General features: G+C 26.5%; 2 protein-coding genes across 3 annotated transcripts in view; one reads left to right on the top strand and one right to left on the bottom strand.

Annotated features, from left to right (window-relative positions):
* Positions 1-5,619, top strand: part of LOC132929165 (arrestin domain-containing protein 3-like) — a 76,548-nt gene extending 70,929 nt beyond the window's left edge. For both annotated transcript variants that reach the window (XM_060994310.1, XM_060994308.1), the window contains exons 8-9: positions 3,222-3,336; positions 4,931-5,619. In XM_060994310.1, coding sequence (XP_060850293.1) covers positions 3,222-3,336; positions 4,931-5,127 — 312 coding nt within the window. In that variant the 3' untranslated portion in view covers positions 5,128-5,619. The remainder of the gene's footprint in view (positions 1-3,221; positions 3,337-4,930) is intronic.
* A 3,853-nt stretch (positions 5,620-9,472) lies between these two features.
* Positions 9,473-15,215, bottom strand: LOC132929166 (uncharacterized). The gene is made up of 6 exons (XM_060994311.1): positions 14,743-15,215; positions 14,629-14,661; positions 13,736-13,926; positions 13,438-13,632; positions 13,031-13,270; positions 9,473-12,955 (listed from the first exon to the last, which is right to left on the bottom strand). Exons 1-6 carry the CDS (start codon positions 14,858-14,860, stop codon positions 12,779-12,781), a joined length of 954 nt encoding a protein of 317 aa, XP_060850294.1. The 5' UTR covers positions 14,861-15,215; the 3' UTR covers positions 9,473-12,778.
* Between the last annotated feature and the right edge of the window lie 3,198 nt (positions 15,216-18,413).

Genomic DNA, 18,413 nt, shown 5'->3' with positions numbered 1-18,413 from the left:
TCAAAAGAAAACTTTTCTATATATTTTAATGGATATTAAATTTTAATGGACAAGTTTTTTATAAATTATCATTTCAAATTTAGATCAGTGAAGTAAATAATAATGTACCTTGGTCGTGTAAATAATTATTTTTACTGTGGAACAATCACATTTTTTAAAAGGCCAGAAAATCATAATAAATGATGACATTGACATAAACCTACATTAAAAATGACGTATGCTTTAATTGGATTTTAAATTTCAGTAAACGCCACTAGTTAGACTAAGTTAAAATAAAATAGAAATTCTTTAATAATTACAGAAATATAAAACTCCATTTTACATAATATAAATAATATATAATAGATTTATAGGTTTAATATTGTTTGGTTTTAAAAATGTATACATTTACAAACAAGTACATAATTACAATATAATAATTTTAATTAATAGTAATAATAATAATAATGAGTATATAGGAAATAGATATTAGAATTTAATCATTTTTAAATTTAATTTAAATTATTCCAGGTCTTTAAATTTAAAAATATCATTATTCAACTTAATTCCCAAGTACCTACGTCAAAATAATTGTGAATCATTTTATTAGTGTTTTATATGTAGAATGGGTTTTTCGTTCTTTTAATAGCTGAGTATACTTTAAATTAGATTATATTTAAAAGGTCTGGACAGTCTTAACAATTATTATTAATGAGATTAAATTAGAATATTAAAATATTCATTTTTCTTCTATACTTTAATGAATCTATTTTAGTATAAAATGCCATCATAACCTGAATGAAGTGATCTCTGAAAATTTCACTTAAAAATTAAAAGACAAAAAGGGTAGAATATTATTTTTACTGATTCTAATTTATGGATTTGGGAGACAGAAACATTGTACCAAATTAGAGAAACATTTTCAAGACAAAATCGTACTAAACATAAGTGAACTGGTTTTATATATTCTCCTAATCTAAATTTTAAATGCCTATTATTTATAAAATGTTAACTTACAAAACATAATTATTTATTCAATATTAATTGTAATATAAATTGTGAACATTTATTAATATAATTCTGCTTCTGATTATGAAATTAAAAATATGTTATCCTTATTAAAAACGTAGAAACCTATTTTAGTATATAATTTTAAATACAAACATGAGTAATAAATTATAAAGCAATATACGTTCATTCAACTGTACGAGCCACGATGAGGCTTTCACGTGGAATTATTGTGCATATGTATAATATATATTTTAACTTGCCCTATAGACATTGTAAATATATTTCGAGTCCCACGCTACAGCAAAACATAATGGGCAATAGGGATACTTTTTCAGAGAAATATAAAAAAAATGTATTTGATTTTTATTAAACAAAAATTAAAAGAAATATAATTATTATATCTCAATAATTATTATAATAATATGATTAATAATAGTCATATAGAAAATAAAAGAATAAATAACGCGTAAAGCTCATATTATATTGAACAAAAAAATATTATGGAAAACGAACCTTGAATCCAAACGTTTGTAATAGGTAGGTACCTAATAAAATAATATTCTAAAGTTTTTTTTTATTATTATTTTCATTGAACATCTGTATTTAACTTTGACAACTAGGCCATTGGCGTCACATATAATAATACTATTAATAATAACGACAATAAAATAAATATATAGAATATAAAAATAATTTATATATGAGTTCATAAATTGTTATAAATGTCTATACTTCTATAGATTCAAAAAGTCTACATACCTAATAAATGAAGCAAATATTTGTAGTTGAACATTTGGAGTTTGTATTTAAATATTTAATAGTTACACCTCATTTATATTACACGTACAGCTACTATTCCTAATGTCGTCATGTACAAATACGATTAGGATTATCACGCAGTCACAAAAGACTTGTCCTACAGATTTATTTTTAATGAATTAATAAACGATTTAGCTCATTAGCTACAGGATTATTTCTGAACCCAAGGTCTCAAAATATACTGGCGCTTTGCCTGTTGATATTTTTAAAAAATCCTGTTCCTAAGCATAAAATGTATAATATTTTTCTGAAAATGCATGTATAATATAACGTAGAATTGTTTAACGATTAGTTAATGTTGATCCACTATTCATATTTCGTACTTACAGGATCATAGGATCTTAAAACACTTACTATACATAAAGTTAACGTGAGTCGTAAATGATAATGTCGAAGAACAAATAAAATCTAGATCCTCAACTTGATTTATTTGATGTAATATCACGTTACCAATAAAATAATCATATTGAAAAATAGAGTGGTTTCTGGAAAATGAAATAACTTTACGATTATGAATAGCTAATTCAAGACTAACTGTAAAACACAAACGTACTAGCTTATTTAATGATTCTTGTAATAAAATACTTTCATTTTCATTTTTAATAGTATAAAATAATTATACTTTGTACGTCATCGGCAAATAAAAGTAAATTACAATCGATTGATCCATAATACAGAGTTGACATGAATATTAAACAGAAATATAGTGATAAATGTATATTATATTTATACACATTTCATTTAAAATAGTAATAATAACTTTTAAAAAATTCTGTTTTCATTATTATTCGAACACATTTTCTAGTTGAACAAATTATAAATATTCAACTACTTACACAACGTTCGATCATATAGGTACTATAACAAGTGATGCGATAAAACTTCAAGTTTGAATTCACTACAACGTCAACGTCATGTGGACTTTTTGCCACGAGTTCTACAAAAATTAAGAATGGAAATTTTTCAATTATTTTTTGGTATTTACAGCGATAGCGTGGAAAATTAATTTATTATAGATTTTTCATTGAATATTTGAAATTTTGAACCAATTTTTAAAACTTTTATCACGTACCGTAACTATTTAACTTATTTAAAATAAAATAAAATATCAAACCCTGCAGTGGCGTATTTATGATAGAGGAAGGAGATCTGGGGTTCCCCCATAGGAATTGATAATTTAGCAAATAAGAACAAAAAGTTTGATTTAATTTTATAATTTGACTATATTTATACATATAAATATATAATGTACGATATACCTAATACCTAAATACGCCACTGATCAAACCACTATAAGTATATTATAAATTAGGCATAATGCATGCAATAGACCTGGAAAATCATCACGTCCGATGAAATATTGTTCAATGTACTTAAATAATAGACAAATAATCGTGTATTCTTACCTACAGGTCTGCGTGGATTTGGGAAAGGGAGACGAAGACCTGAACATAACGTTCCCGATAACAATAGCCACCGTGCCATTCAGAATACCAAACTGTAACAAGACTCCTCAAATATTTTACAGTGAGCATCTACTACCTACAAATATTATATATTGATAAATTAATGTGTATATAACAAGTTTAATTGGCAATAGCTGATGGCTATAACCCACGTTGTATTGTGTGAGGGGGTAGAGATTATAAAAAGATACGACTCCCTTCTTGACCATATTTTTTTATCTATTATTTTAGATGACGTTTTATCGTTTACTAAATATTAATCTGTGCCCTAACGGCCTAACCTGTGTTAGCCTGGCCATGGCAGCTAGGACGCGAATGCGGCCGGGGCTCCTCCGTTTTTATTTTCGTAAATTTTATTCTTGGTAGGTATATAGAGAATAGAGACCCCGTAAAGTATTTATCGAAATACTACAACGATTTAAATTTTAAATTTAGAACAAATTAAATGGACTGGCTATATAATGTACATTTGCTGCAGAATATTACAAAGTTGGCGAAATAATTAATGAACTTAAAAGAAAAAAAAATTAATCACAACTCACAAGTGATTATACATTTATAAATTACAAAATTACTTTTTTTTAAACTAATTTTTGAGACATTTTCAATACTCTTCAGTGTTTAATTTTGTACACATTATTTAATATCTCCTCACTTCTTGATGCAAAGTCCAATATTACGTCACTGTCGTTAACGAGATATTAAGTTTAATTTAAGACTACTTATTAATTAATTATTTATAAATACTTACAATTTCAGAGCTGTAAATTTTTGTTTGATTATTCCAAATTTATTTAATTTAATGATATTACATGATACAATATATTATCCATGAATTTCATTCAGAATTCAAAATAAGTAAACAAATTTGATTCTAGACATTACCAATTCTAATTAAGAAATTTTATATTTTAATCATTGAAAAAGCCCAACTTCCTGTCGTACCTTATTTTAGTTATTACCGAATAATATTCGGTGCAAATTTTAATTGAAATCACTTTGGCCAGTTTAGCTATTATAAATACGAAATTAAGAACCATTTTTGCCGCAATAGCTAGTTTTTAAATACCATTTTGAATTTTTATCATTGTATCTATTTATTGATGAAGATTACATAACCATAATAAGCAATGCAATACCATTTTTACATTGAAAAATAAATCAATAAAATGTCAAATGACTCGTACTACAGTTTTTTACAACGGAAAAAATCTTTCAGAGTAAAAAACAAGTCTCACTGTTTAACCATTGTTATATAATATATATACATATATATATACCCAATACATATTATAATATATTGTTAAATGTTTTAATGTTTGTCATAAGACTCATAACGCACATGTCGGCGTATTAAGTTAGGTATATACCAATAAATATGATTACGTGTAATAAAAACGTAAAAAACGTACATTACACGCTGCACAAAAACACATTGCGCATATGGCCAGCCATATGTTATTTTCACATTATACCTGTGAGAAAGGGCATTACTCTACCGATCGATTAAAATTGTTCAAACCTTTTTTTTCCTTTAATATTGAAACACATTTTAATCGGGGAAATGTATATGGATCTGCGATGGAAATAAAATTGCGTGCATCCAGAATATAACAATTACAATTGATGTAATATTTGTATTTAACGTTACACAGGTGTCGCGTGCGATCACGTGGAAGGCGGTAGGTATATTGGTCCGGAGTTTTTGCTAGGCGGTCATGTTTACGACGGGTCGCAGACCGAACAAATCGTCCTGTACCGGCCGGTGTACGTGAGCGTACGTCATCCGAACTGCAACTCTACGTCGGTGGTGGCGACGGCGACAACGACAGCGACGACGACGACCGCGTGAACGAATGCAAATTCGACGGCGGCACATCTACGATTTATTTTATTGTAGTTTATTATTTCTCCGGCTGATAGTAAAAGACGATAGAACCATCGTGTGTGTGTTACGGGAAGGAAAGAGGAAATGCAATTGAATTATTACGATTTGCCATCATCTAGCTATTATTATTCTTTTATAATTCTGTATCCAAAAAAAATTCAAATATTAAATTATGTTTGCTAAAATTTTTTATAAAAAAAAAACAGAAAAAATATACCTAAAACTAAGTTATCTACCCTTCAATACGGCCAGTACTGTAAGACAGGCACGTAGCCAGGGGGTGTTATAGGTGTTACAAGTTTACAACACAACCCCTCAGCCGTGGTATACGGTATAGGTACTCATAGATTTAAATTTTATTTTTATTCATAGTAATAATATTTAAATTTTTCTCATAAACCACTACCTATTCACTTGTAAAGCGTTTGTACAATAAAGTATACGTAAAGTTATTAATTTTATGTGTATAATTTTGTCAATTAATTTTGAATAACACCCCCCTTTGAAATTCCTGGCTATGCGTCTGCTGTAAGAAACGCAAATCAAAAAGGATCGATGACTATAATTTATTATAGTACAGTAGAACTCCGATTATCCGAACGCCTATCAACCGAACGTCCAATTAACCGGACGAGAAAAAAGATTTAACGGCTTAAAAATTTCTTTTAAAATACCTATGTTATTGTATTTATAGCTTATTATTTTTCAGTTAAATATTATAATAAAATTATTTGTTTATTGTTACAAATTTCAAATTATAGTACATACAATATATTCATACAATTTTATAATTATATAATTTCTGATATGTCATATATCAATCATCCGGATATTTGCTTATCCTGGCCACCCTTGACATTAATTAGTCCGGATAATCGAAGTTCTACTGTACTTATCTAATAATTAATACGTATTCAATATATGAGAGACCCGCATACATATAAATGTCTGTGCGTGTATACTCGTCGATGTATTTCGGTTTTAGTGTACTTACCTCAGTTGATCGCGGCAAATTGGCTTCGGTGTACCTCAATTCGACAACTAATTCAACCGAAACGGGAAATCCGCCTGTAGCACCTGGTATAATTTCGAATGTGGTTTTAACTCTGCAAACTTTCCCGATAGTATAGTGATATACTGATATCTCTAAGAACAAACTCTGAAACTATCATCAAAATTGGTCGAGTAATTATAGGTTATATAAACTAGAAATATACGAGCACATTGCCTTTTATTGTACATTTAAATAACAAACGATTAATTAAATATTATTTTATTTTATTAAAAAAAAAAATCCCAAAGGCTACCCGTGGGCTTGAATCTATAGTTTAGCACACTTGAAAATATCGACTTCATTGTTTTTGATTTACGTAGTTCAAAGATCTAAAAATGATAGACGATAATACAATATTGCAATCATAATTTGTAGATCGAACTTAGTTGAAGCCTATTTTGAAGTTCGAATTTCTAACTAGAAGTACACACACGCGGCATAGTGACACGCGCATAGATATACTTATCGATAATTTTGAAAATCCATGAAAGTATTAACAATTATAACGATAAAAAGGTTAGGTATAAATTAGGTAAACGATGTTTTGTTAAGCAATATTTTTTTTTTTAAATAATACCACAAACTAAAATTATAAATATATAGGCTTAATTAGCAGTGGGTAGAGCTAATATAACTACTAACTAAAGCATTCACAAAATTCAAGAGAAAAGGGTAGTTACAACTGTTACAAGTATAATGTTAAATTTTATTTAATATAATATCTTTATTTAATCAAATTATTATAATATGATTCTACATTTTTACATTAAAAATTGTTAGAAATTATTTTCATTAGGTAGGTACTGCAGTCATGGATAATTGGGGTACATAAAATACATTTTAGGATGCAATTGTTACCTATTTAGTCCCATCACAGACTAAATTAAATTACTTAGCACTATTATATTAAGTACCTGTTGAATGTTGATTTTATTGACACACATGATACAAAATTATATATTATAATCATTAGTTATTATCAGTATTTATAAATTTACAGTTATTTATATATTATCATACAAAATTGCCGAGCAGTGGCGGATTTAAGATTTTTTTTGGAGGAGAGAGAAAACCAAAACTTTTCATATTATTATATTCATATCATATCATTTTGTTAACACAATATTTAGGATTTGATTTTAGGCCTTACATAGGTACATAATATAACTGTCAAGGAGGAACCAAACCCCTCAACCTCTCTTGAATCTGCCACTGTTACTGAGAGTCAAAAATTATGTCGATAAATATTATTCTCTTCCATAACTATTTTTTATTACGTATAATTTGCATTATTAATGATCGTTTAAATCCAACGTGAATAAACCAAGAACAATACCTAGTTTTTTGTCTACCTTTACAACTACAGAATTTAAATTCAAATATAGGTACCAAAAAAATGTGTTATTATTGATACAACACGATTGGCCATTTTCACTTGTTCCTTGTTCGGCATTCAATTGATTCAAAATCCACACACGTCTATATAGGTACTCAGTATCGACGATTTCCTAAAAAAAAATGCTACGTTTGGATTTTGGGCATTAAAATGAAAAAGTAAATATATTTTGTTAGGAACTTAAGAAATATATACCTAAACATTATAAACCATATGTGATATGTCCATATAAAAAAATATATTATACTATAATTATAGTACTTTTATGGTTTAATAAAGGCCTCTTAAATATTATTCAGATCCTTTGCTGCGACCATCATCACGCCAACCATTTGACTCTGTCAAAGTGTCAATAATCTGTGGTGTATTCAGGATTTTCTCGAGGAGTGAAGGGGGAGATATATGACTAAAATTGTTTATGTCAAACGTCCCAGCATTTTATTACTTGCCTACTGATAAAGTGATAAATGGAAGATACATAACTATAACCATATAAATATTATAAATATAAATTGGTAGATATACCTACTTGAGCTAAAAAAAAGAGTAGGTACCTAGGTCAATGAGGGAAATATATATCCCTAATCACATTCTAAAGAAACATCACTGCCGTTAATAGCTGTCTTTGCACCATTATGAAATTCAACATGGTAGTCTTTATGTACTCTGCCCATCCGTCATTGTCTTAGACGACATAGTGGTATTTTGCTCTCCGGTATCCATTTGGTTATGTACTTATCCAATTACCTTTTCCCGGTTCTGAAATACTATGTCCTGCCTAAATTATTCTTTTGATTTTCATTAATCATTATAACCACTACGTCTGTCCGAATCATCTAACTATTAAATTCTAACATACCTACTTATTTCTTCTTCGTTTTTATTGTACCGTATTTTAGTTTCTTTTAGGATCAACATTTTGTCGTATAATAAGTTATACTAAAAATATGTATGATAATTTAAATACCTATAAGAAAATCTAAAAATTGTGTTACCTACATCAAATTTGTATAACAATCTACAATCAATACAATAACAATATAAAATTCTATAATAGTTATAATAGTTCAAAGATTGTATGGAATTGAGGGTGGGTTTTCGATATTATTTATCAGTCCACCATAATTATTATCGTAGTAAGTCCAGCTTCAGTCATATATAGTAATTACTAATTACAACGCGACATTTGCATCATACGCTTACGGCTTAATAGTTTTATTGTTCATATAACATATGTATTTTAACTTGTAAACTTCTATTATATAACTTACCTACATAAAAAGTATGTGAGTCACTTTACAGTTTACATACTTAAAAACTTACTAATATTGAAACATAAAGTGTAGACTAAAGTGTCCAAACGTACTAGGTAGGTAGGTAGGTACATAAAAAAAAATAGTGCCCAGATATTGTATCTACCTATTATAACTTTGTGCCCAGACATGCTGCGTTGTGAAATGAAATGTCCAAACGTGTTGTAGCCGTTATTAAATAATTCTAATTTTGATCAAATCTTTGAAACGTTTTTGCCCTGTTTGTGTGCCAATGTATACAAAGAATAAATTGTACCAATATTATAAGTATTATAATTAGAGAGAACACTGCAACTCCAATACTTGTATAGACGAAAAATCAACATTTTATTGTTTATCAATTATCATCAATCAATTAATATATTTTTAATTCATACAAATTCTATAAAACGGGTATCACTATCAACCATTTTAACAAACCCAAAAAAATGCAACAATAATTGAAAATTAAAATTTTAAAATGTTTAGCGTTTATATTTCAGAATGTGTATGTATGAGTAATGAGTAATGAGTGTTTAATAAGCTAAATTTCTATATAACTATACGTAATGTTATAATGATTTATTAAATGTAAAATAAAAACAATTTATTTGATTTAAAATAAATATGTATCTTGTAAATGTACATAATTCAGAATACTATAAAAATAAATAACAACACTAATGTATACACAATTGCGATGTGAAATGTGAATATATTATTAAGCCCAAATAAATAATGTGATTAATTTGCAATAAAATATGTTGATCAATAATGAAAACTAAATTATGAAAATTAATGTTATTTTGTTCTGCATTAAATATTATGCCACAATAAGATACATCGTTGAGAAAAAAATTGACCAATACATTTTGAGCAATATTTTAATAAACAAAACAAAAATTGTTGACTAGTACATCATTATTGCTAACAAAAATATTACAGAGTAATAGATTGGATAACATGGTATTAAAAAAAAAAAAAATACAAAAAAAAAAAAATTTTATAACAATAATTACATCAGTAATAAAGCAAAATAATTTGTTCTTGAATGTTTTACAAAGATATCAAACCTCATACTTGAATATCTTTATAATACAGTTCATTATCACCTTCAGCATTAATAATACCGATTGTAACAAAGTTATACAATATAACTATTAGAATATAATCAAACAAAGTAAACACACAATAAGATATTAGATTGTACAATATAAGATAATTATAAGATAAATAATATATATATGACTATTTTTGTCTTAAATATAATGTGTTAATGTTAGATAAATAGTTATAGATATTTTTTTCCAATAGAAAATAATTTAATTAAACTAAAATTTTGATAAATTGTCAGGTATTAAAATACTGTTCAAATTTCATAATTTAAGCTAAATGCTGTTGTTATATTGGAATTGGTTAATAAATTAAATGTAATTACCATTTTTTTTTAAACCGTTATTTGTAATTTAAATTTAAAAAAATTGTTTTAAAAAAAGTTTCAAAAATAAAGAAATGTAATAAATATCAAGTCAGTTTAAAAGGAAGGCAATTTTGGAATCTAAGTTTATTACTATTAGTTAAGATTAATAAAAGATACGGGTGAGATGCAATGTGTAATCTACTATTGAAATGTATCTACTAAGTTATTAGCAGTGTAAGTATGTGACCTAGAACAATCACAAATTACATAATACAATTCCCATATGTTACATATCTGATATAAAAAATAGAAAGCTGTTAAGATAAAATATAGTAATAAATATTTTTCATAACAACTTTACAACCTATAATTCAAGCAGAAGCAGAGTATGGTTCATCACAAAGAATGGTGTGCATATGCCTGTTTAAATGTGACCACAGATATACAGTATATACCCGGTATTAATCAGCAAAAAAAGTTGTTGACCCAAACACATACATAAAAAAACCAAACATTATGGAGTGTTATTAAAAAAATTCAAAATTAAAGCTAATTTTGCTACAACATTGTTCACAAGGCAATTTTGGGGAAAATTATAGCATTCCTTTTATTCAAATAAGGATAATACAATCTTTGAAAAATATCTTCATAACCTTAAATCGACATTTTAATATCAAGGTAAGTCAAATTTTAATGGTATGTCACATACTGGATAATATAGAAATATTAGAATTAATAACATTATAAAACAAAAATATTTAATAAGAATTCTGAAGAAGTAAGTTGTAAAATCCATTTTCGAATACTTTTTTTAAATTGATAATTACTAATTTGCTAATTATTACATTTTAGAAATAAAAATATATTTTAAAGTCAATAGAAGTATACAAAACTAATACAATTTATTAAAAATAAACGAGTGTCAACATTTTACCTAATTAAAAATCCAATAAGTTGTTCTATATTAATTGAATGCAGCTATGATATTAAAACAATGTTTTGTTTAAAATTATAGGTAAAAGCGAATGAGTAATGTGCTTCTAAGCACAAAACATTTTAAATGTCAAACTTGATTAAGCATTTTATAACTTGTTTAATATTTATATACAAATATGAATAAATAAAATAATTACCCTGTACATAATATTGCAAATTTATTATTTTATGTGTTACCATCAAAATGTTAATTGAACACATTTACGCTGTTTAACATTAATTAAAGAGTTAAATCATGTCTAAATGTTCAAAAAGTTTAATCAGATAAAGATGAATAAATCAAAATATATTTATTTATTTAAGTATTGAAATATGAACATTGTTTTTGTGCAACAAACATATTTATTTAATACATAATAATATAATACAATTATTTTTCATAATTTTCAATTAAATATTATGTAAACTTTTAATTATCTAACTTAATTCTAAAAACATTTAAAAATGTTTCAGTTCATGTACATTATTTAAACCAAAATTCAGAAAAATACTTTTTTTAACATATTTTTAATAAAATGAATTTAAAATAGGTTTGACACAAGTAAACGTGCTCGAATGGTAACATATACTTTTCTAATGAAGTTGAAAACAAATTATGTAAAAAATCTTATGATGGACAAGTTTTCCGTGAATATTTCTATTAATCAACCACAATAAATGTATAATTTTATTTTATCACAGAATAATAATAAGATTTAAAAAGCAGTTACCAATAGGATATTCAGACTGTATGGGACACTTTTTTTTTACTTCGGCACAAGTTAGTATTGTTAAATTCTATAAATATAAAATAATAACTTTTTTTTTTTTAAAAAGATACAAAAATAATTTTGTAAATAATCTACTAGTTTTTGACAAACGAAAAATAAAGAAATAATTCATATTTTTTTAATTATTAGTGATGTTTAAAAAGTATTATAAAGTCAAGTAACATTATACTTATAGTAAAAAGTCAAATAACACTCATAAATAAAATTGTTTAGGAGCAACTAAAACATAAATATTTTTGTTAAGGCAATTAAAACATAAATAGTTTGTTAATGGCTTACTATTTTCTTATCTCAACAAATAATTTTTAATAAAAAAAAAATGATTTGAGAATTATGATACTTGACAAAATGTTACTTTATTTTGTCTGTTATAATAAATTAAAACCTCAAATTTCTAAGGGGGTCCTACCCTAAAATTACAAAATTTAATTTAAATGATAGTTTAAATCTAAAAAAAATTGTAATAAATTATATGAATGATTAAATAGAATTTTTAAATGCCATAACAACTATATATCAAAATAGATGACTCGTGTTAAAACATAAGTAATATAATAACTAATACAATATGAAAATTTAATTACAAATAACAAACCCAGAATAAACATAAAATACTTAACTTTCAAAACCAAAAATATCATTAGGCACTTCAGTCCATAGCCCATTCATAAATAGCAGATATTTTAATTAGTTTACATAAAATGATAGGTTTTGTGTTAGAACAGATGGTTTTGCAAATATGTAATCATTTGCTAATCGATCTTGCCTAGTTACTTTTCCAGTAACTATATACCCTTTATTTTCCAAGAACGTTCTTATACCATCGTCACCTTCTTTTACATGGAAAAATTCCACTGATAAAGTCTATAAACAAAAAATATTAGACAATTTTTCTTAATATAGATAATTACACACTATTATGTGTATAACTAAACTTACTCTTATATCGATCTTATCAAATGGAATAGTTTTTAAGACATTTAATTCTGATCCTTCAACATCTAAGCTGAAATAATCTATTACTGTTATATTTAATGCTAAAAGATATGTATAGAATGGAAAACATTGTACATTAACCATTGGTAAATTCTTTTTCCCAATATCATTTATTCCTACTAAGTCTTCTACAACATCATCATATGCTATTCGGCCCATATTACTACGTTGAAGAAAAGAAACCTAAAAATAAAAATAAAATTAAGCATATTATGTAAGACCTAATTAAAATTAAAAAAAATAAATAAATAGAAATTCCTAAAGCATAAAAATTAACTAATTTGTTGTACTTTATTACAATTTTGTATATATAATATTATTATATTCAATGTTGGTGGTTCTTAACTTACAATTTCAGGATAAGGATTAATACTAAGACAAGAAGGTGATAAATATGCTCTTCGTCCTTTTTTTAACATTTTCGCAAAATTTAAAGGATCTGCTTCTATGAGTAGTCCCGTCCATCCATAATAACGTTCAAAGTATAAAGTATTAGATCTTGTTTCACCATCCAAAGCTCCGCATTCAATAAAAAAACCTCCTTTCTAAAATAAAAATAAATTAATAATTATTTCAAATTTAAGTATTAATTTATTATATTTTTATTATTTATACACAATAATAGATTATTATAAATTATTTATTTACTGTATAATCAATGATCTTGGCTATTTCAGCAGCTTGTCCCATTGAAGGATCTATTAACGACATATCAACTAAATTATAACGATTTCGATGGCCTTTATTTTCTTCAATAGGTTTGACAAGGAAATTTTCTCGCAATTTTTTTACAAGATTTGAATCATCCATGGATACTTCTGGACCGTTCAAATCACTATCTAAAAATATTAGGAACTATGAATAAAAATATGAATTTTATTTAGTTATTAGATTTCACATATTTAAACAATATAAGCTAAGTTTACTAATATTATTTGTAAGAAAACTTGTTTCTTGTTATAAATCATAATTATAAATTATAATTCTTGTTATAATCAAATTCAGTATAATAAATTAATGAAACCAAGTAAATTTCTAAAGAAGCATCACAATTATAGCAATAGGTACTAGTAGCTGATAGTAGCTTATCTAAACATTAAATTTAATGTAATTAAATTTGTGATTGTATTAAACAAAGTAATTTATACCTTGAAAGTATAATAAAAACAATGCATTTTTGAGTGATAGCAATCTCACCATGGTCTGTTGGTCTAAATTATACAAGCCCCTTTCAAATTAATTGAAATTGTGCTTACTTCACTTAAAATTTTTAAAAATGAAAAAAATAAAAAAAAACATTCAAAGTTATATATGTATAAAATAATAACAAAAATGTTGATCATTTAATGATCAATTTTAAACAAATGAGTATGATTATATAACATACCTAATTTAAAACATTTCAGTTGTTTATTCAAATACTTAACTGATATGTACAGTAGATTTTCATAAGCAATATCGAATTCAGGAATAACAAACTTCTAATACATATCATTAAAAACAAATAAAGTGTGATTTATTATATACTATATTTTTCTTACCTTTAGAATAATTGTAATATGTCTTGAACATTTCTGAAAAATTTAAGAGATCAGTATTAATAATTAACTAATGGACAACTTCAACATGGGGTCCTTTTTACAAGACAAACCTACCATCATAGTGCATGAAATTGTTGTCACCGTTTTTGGACGTCAAGATATTAAACAAGCAAACCACGAGGAATGCCAGTACAATATACAAACACAATTTTTTCGACAACAGTTTTTTCATCGTGAATGTTATTCGTCAACGAACACGTACAGTCTAGTTACTTGACTTCAAATACATAAAACGTTCCTAAAGTCGAAGTTTTCAAGAACATACCGGAGTTTTGTGAAGTATAATACTGAAGTTCACAAGACTGTATCGACGAAATTAAAACTGTTAATCAGACGATGGGGAGATGATCGATTTTATTACCTACTGAGTACTGTGTGACTATGAGAGTTGAATATTAATGTAGATGAAAAAGAATATTAAAATATTATGTTTTTAGTAATTGTGATGACTTTTTTCTAGAGAAATGAATAGGTAACTAAATGATTTCGTAGTAGAAAAATAAAACATTAAAAATAATCACTTATTGTGTATAATTTGTGATAACAGCATTGTACATGATTTGATAACATCAGTAAAATGCATCGAGTTACAGCACATACGTCGTAAAGTAAATGATGTTTCTCTATGAGATTGCGACACGTGCATTATCTCAGCTATGTAAATTGGAAATATTTTCTCTAAATGTTCAACCAAATACTATAAAGGACGATAGTAATTTTTATAATATTCGGTTTATCGTCATTCGTTCATATCCTTCATGATCACACTCACGGGCCACATAAGCTGACTGTCTAGGTGGCTTGGTCTGACCAATTTTTTTTTTAATAAATTATTATAGGTGAAGGTGCCTAATGCCTATTGTATTTAAAATAATTTATTCAGTTTTAAATTTAAGTAATTTTTTACTTTATTGGCGGATTACGCTTTGGTCAAATTTTCTACCCAAAGAATGAAAGAAACCAATCCTATCGAAATCGAATCGATTTATTTAACTTTTTTCCTGAACCCTATAAAATAGGAAGACAAAACTACAAAATGAAGGACAATATTATTCAAGTGATCAACTTTATATACCTTAATAGGTATATAAATATTATGTTGTCGATGTCGATGTATTTCAACTCTCTTTATTATTGTGTACCACAGAGTGCCTATAAACAGTAAAAGCCATCTAAGTATTACTGTATTAGTAGCAATATTATCCACTAATTATCCTTATTCCCTATTAAACTTGGGTATACTCGTTCTACGACGACCAGTAAGACCTATACTTATTTTATCTAATTATATCGTATGCCAGTATGGCACTAATAATAATAGAAAATTAATAAATAGACACGAAATAGGACAGAGGACGAGAATAACGATGGACAACTTCCAACGAAACCAGTAACTCTATCTTATACAATAACTTACATAAAAATCAGATGGTGTACTCACACCTAACTATTTGACACAAGATCCGAAAATAATTTTCGTTATTTATAAATATTAAAGTTACATTTGTACGATATTTTTATTTTTGTGAGCATTTATTGAGAAATTCAATTTTTTTTAAATTTTTCATATTCATGAGAATTTAAAATTTAATTGTTTTATAGTAAAACATGTATTAAATGTTTAAATTGTATAACTAAGACTTGACAATTTAATAGGTAAAAGGTCCTTCTCCCTCATGACTCGTTTTTTACTATAACTAAAAAATCTATAAAATATAGGTACAAACACTACAAACACAATTTTATTTTTTGGCATTTAAAGTTAAACAAAGAATAATTATTTTAAATATTTTGTTGTTATATAAAAATATTATTCGTGAGTGACTATTCACTCACTACTCAGTATATTCTACTGAAAATTTCCAATTTTTATCTCCCAAAAGTAACAACTGGCAACTAGATTCAATTTTTATACTCGCAATTTTGAATTAGCAAAGCGGTTACTTACCTACCTATTTTTTTCAATTATTTTAAAATGTAATATTCTAAGAAATGTTTACTTTTTTACACCCCCCCCCCCCCCCAACCTCCCAGATATACAAAAATGAAATACAAGATTATATTATAATCAATATTGAATATATTCATTGCTCCAATCAAAATCTAAAACATACATAATACAATAATTTGAATAATTGTAAAATTAGTACATTCATCGATCTGGGGCTCCTCTTAGAATTTATACTAAAATCCGAAAATCATGTACGACATTGTCATCTAGTGATTAAATCGTATAACAATCGTGAGTGGTTAATATTCGTTAAAAAATGAAAAGTGCAAAATGACAACGGTTGAACGGTAGATAGTGCTGCTATTATCATTCTGACGCATGATCGACAAATCTACTTTGTCAATATATTTTAGTGTTGTGATAAAAAATAATAATAAATACTAGGAAAGGTATTACTAAAACAAATTGTAATAAATAAATAAAAATATTATGCTTACTAAGCTTTACATGTATATTACCATAATAAGAACACGAACACCATATAAAGATGCCACCATTACTACCTATGATGATCTTCTATTCTCGAGAAAACTATACTTGACTACCCTCCAATTTGCTTCGTTATGGATAATCGTTAAATATATTTTATTAGGGTATAAATGCACGATTATTTTATAGTCATACAGGACATTTTTTCTTAAAATCAATAATTAGTAGGTATAATTACTATAAACTATATAAATTCATGTTTATCAATTTATACAAAATATGTGTTAATACAATTTTTTTTTTAAATTATTTAATTTTATTGTTTTTATTATTTTAATAAATTTTATTTTTCATAATATCAATAATATTGTCTTTGACATCAGTATTATTCAATTTATTTTTCTCTATAGCCAAAAGTAGGTGGAACGCCTTTGATTGTTATTTGTATAAACATGTATTAAACAAAGCCCGCAACTCACTATAGTCACTATACCACCGAGTCATCAGGAAAATTCCCAATATTATCTATCCTTTCGACAGAGTCCACTACTGTATACATTAATACGTAAATAAGACATAAATTTAAGATATAATATGAGTGAATCAATACCGTAGCCAGAAGGGCTACCGGGGTCAAGCCCCCCCTCCCCCCCGAAATGTCAGACGACAATAATGTTATTAATTTAATTTACCGTTTGTGATGATAAAGCAACGCCGCTCTTATCAAACTTACTTCATGTTTATTTGATAATATGTATAATTATATGAATATTATATTGTCAGAAATACCTACAGTGCAAACTTAATTTTTTGTCATAATTGCAGACCATCAAAAATTAAACCTCCCCACGGAAAAAATCCTGACTACGGCATGTTGTAGTACCTACTGATAAGTCTATACATCCTTTTCTTTGTTGAAACTTGAAGGTGACGTTGATCTTTTTTATAATTGGATGCGCTGCAGATAAACATACCCTTATTTTCCTTCATGTATAATAATTCAATCATTGCTTAGTAACCAATGTAGGCTAATAAAACGATTTTCAGATCGCGAGGCAGTAGACTTAGCTGATGAGTGTTGAGATTGATTTAGGATTATTGATATCTAGATCCATCTTCCGACTCCCGACTTCCCGAGTGTCTGGGTATTGTGTACAGAAAATAATAAAAATACGTAATGGTTAAGTGACGTAAATACTTAATTTGCTCATAAAATCATAAACCTTGGTAAAGGAAGGAGGAGAGGACGAAGCTTGAGTCTCATACCATATTCCCAATGTGACCC

The sequence above is a fragment of the Rhopalosiphum padi genome, chromosome 4 (assembly GCF_020882245.1).
Source record: "Rhopalosiphum padi isolate XX-2018 chromosome 4, ASM2088224v1, whole genome shotgun sequence".
NCBI classification, from domain to species: Eukaryota; Metazoa; Arthropoda; class Insecta; order Hemiptera; family Aphididae; genus Rhopalosiphum; species Rhopalosiphum padi.
Note: the sequence above shows the minus strand (reverse complement) of the source record. Positions and strands in the feature narration are given on the sequence as shown.

Excerpts from the sequence above, each read along its gene's own strand:
- LOC132929166 (XM_060994311.1), bottom strand. The coding sequence starts at position 14,860 with ATGAAAAAACTGTTGTCGAAAAAATTGTGTTTGTATATTGTACTGGCA. Across the intron at positions 13,927-14,628 it reads ATATTACAATTATTCTAAAG|ATAGTGATTTGAACGGTCCA; the intron begins GTAAGAAAAATA and ends TAATATTTTTAG. Across the intron at positions 13,633-13,735 it reads CCAAGATCATTGATTATACA|AAAGGAGGTTTTTTTATTGA; the intron begins GTAAATAAATAA and ends TTTTTATTTTAG.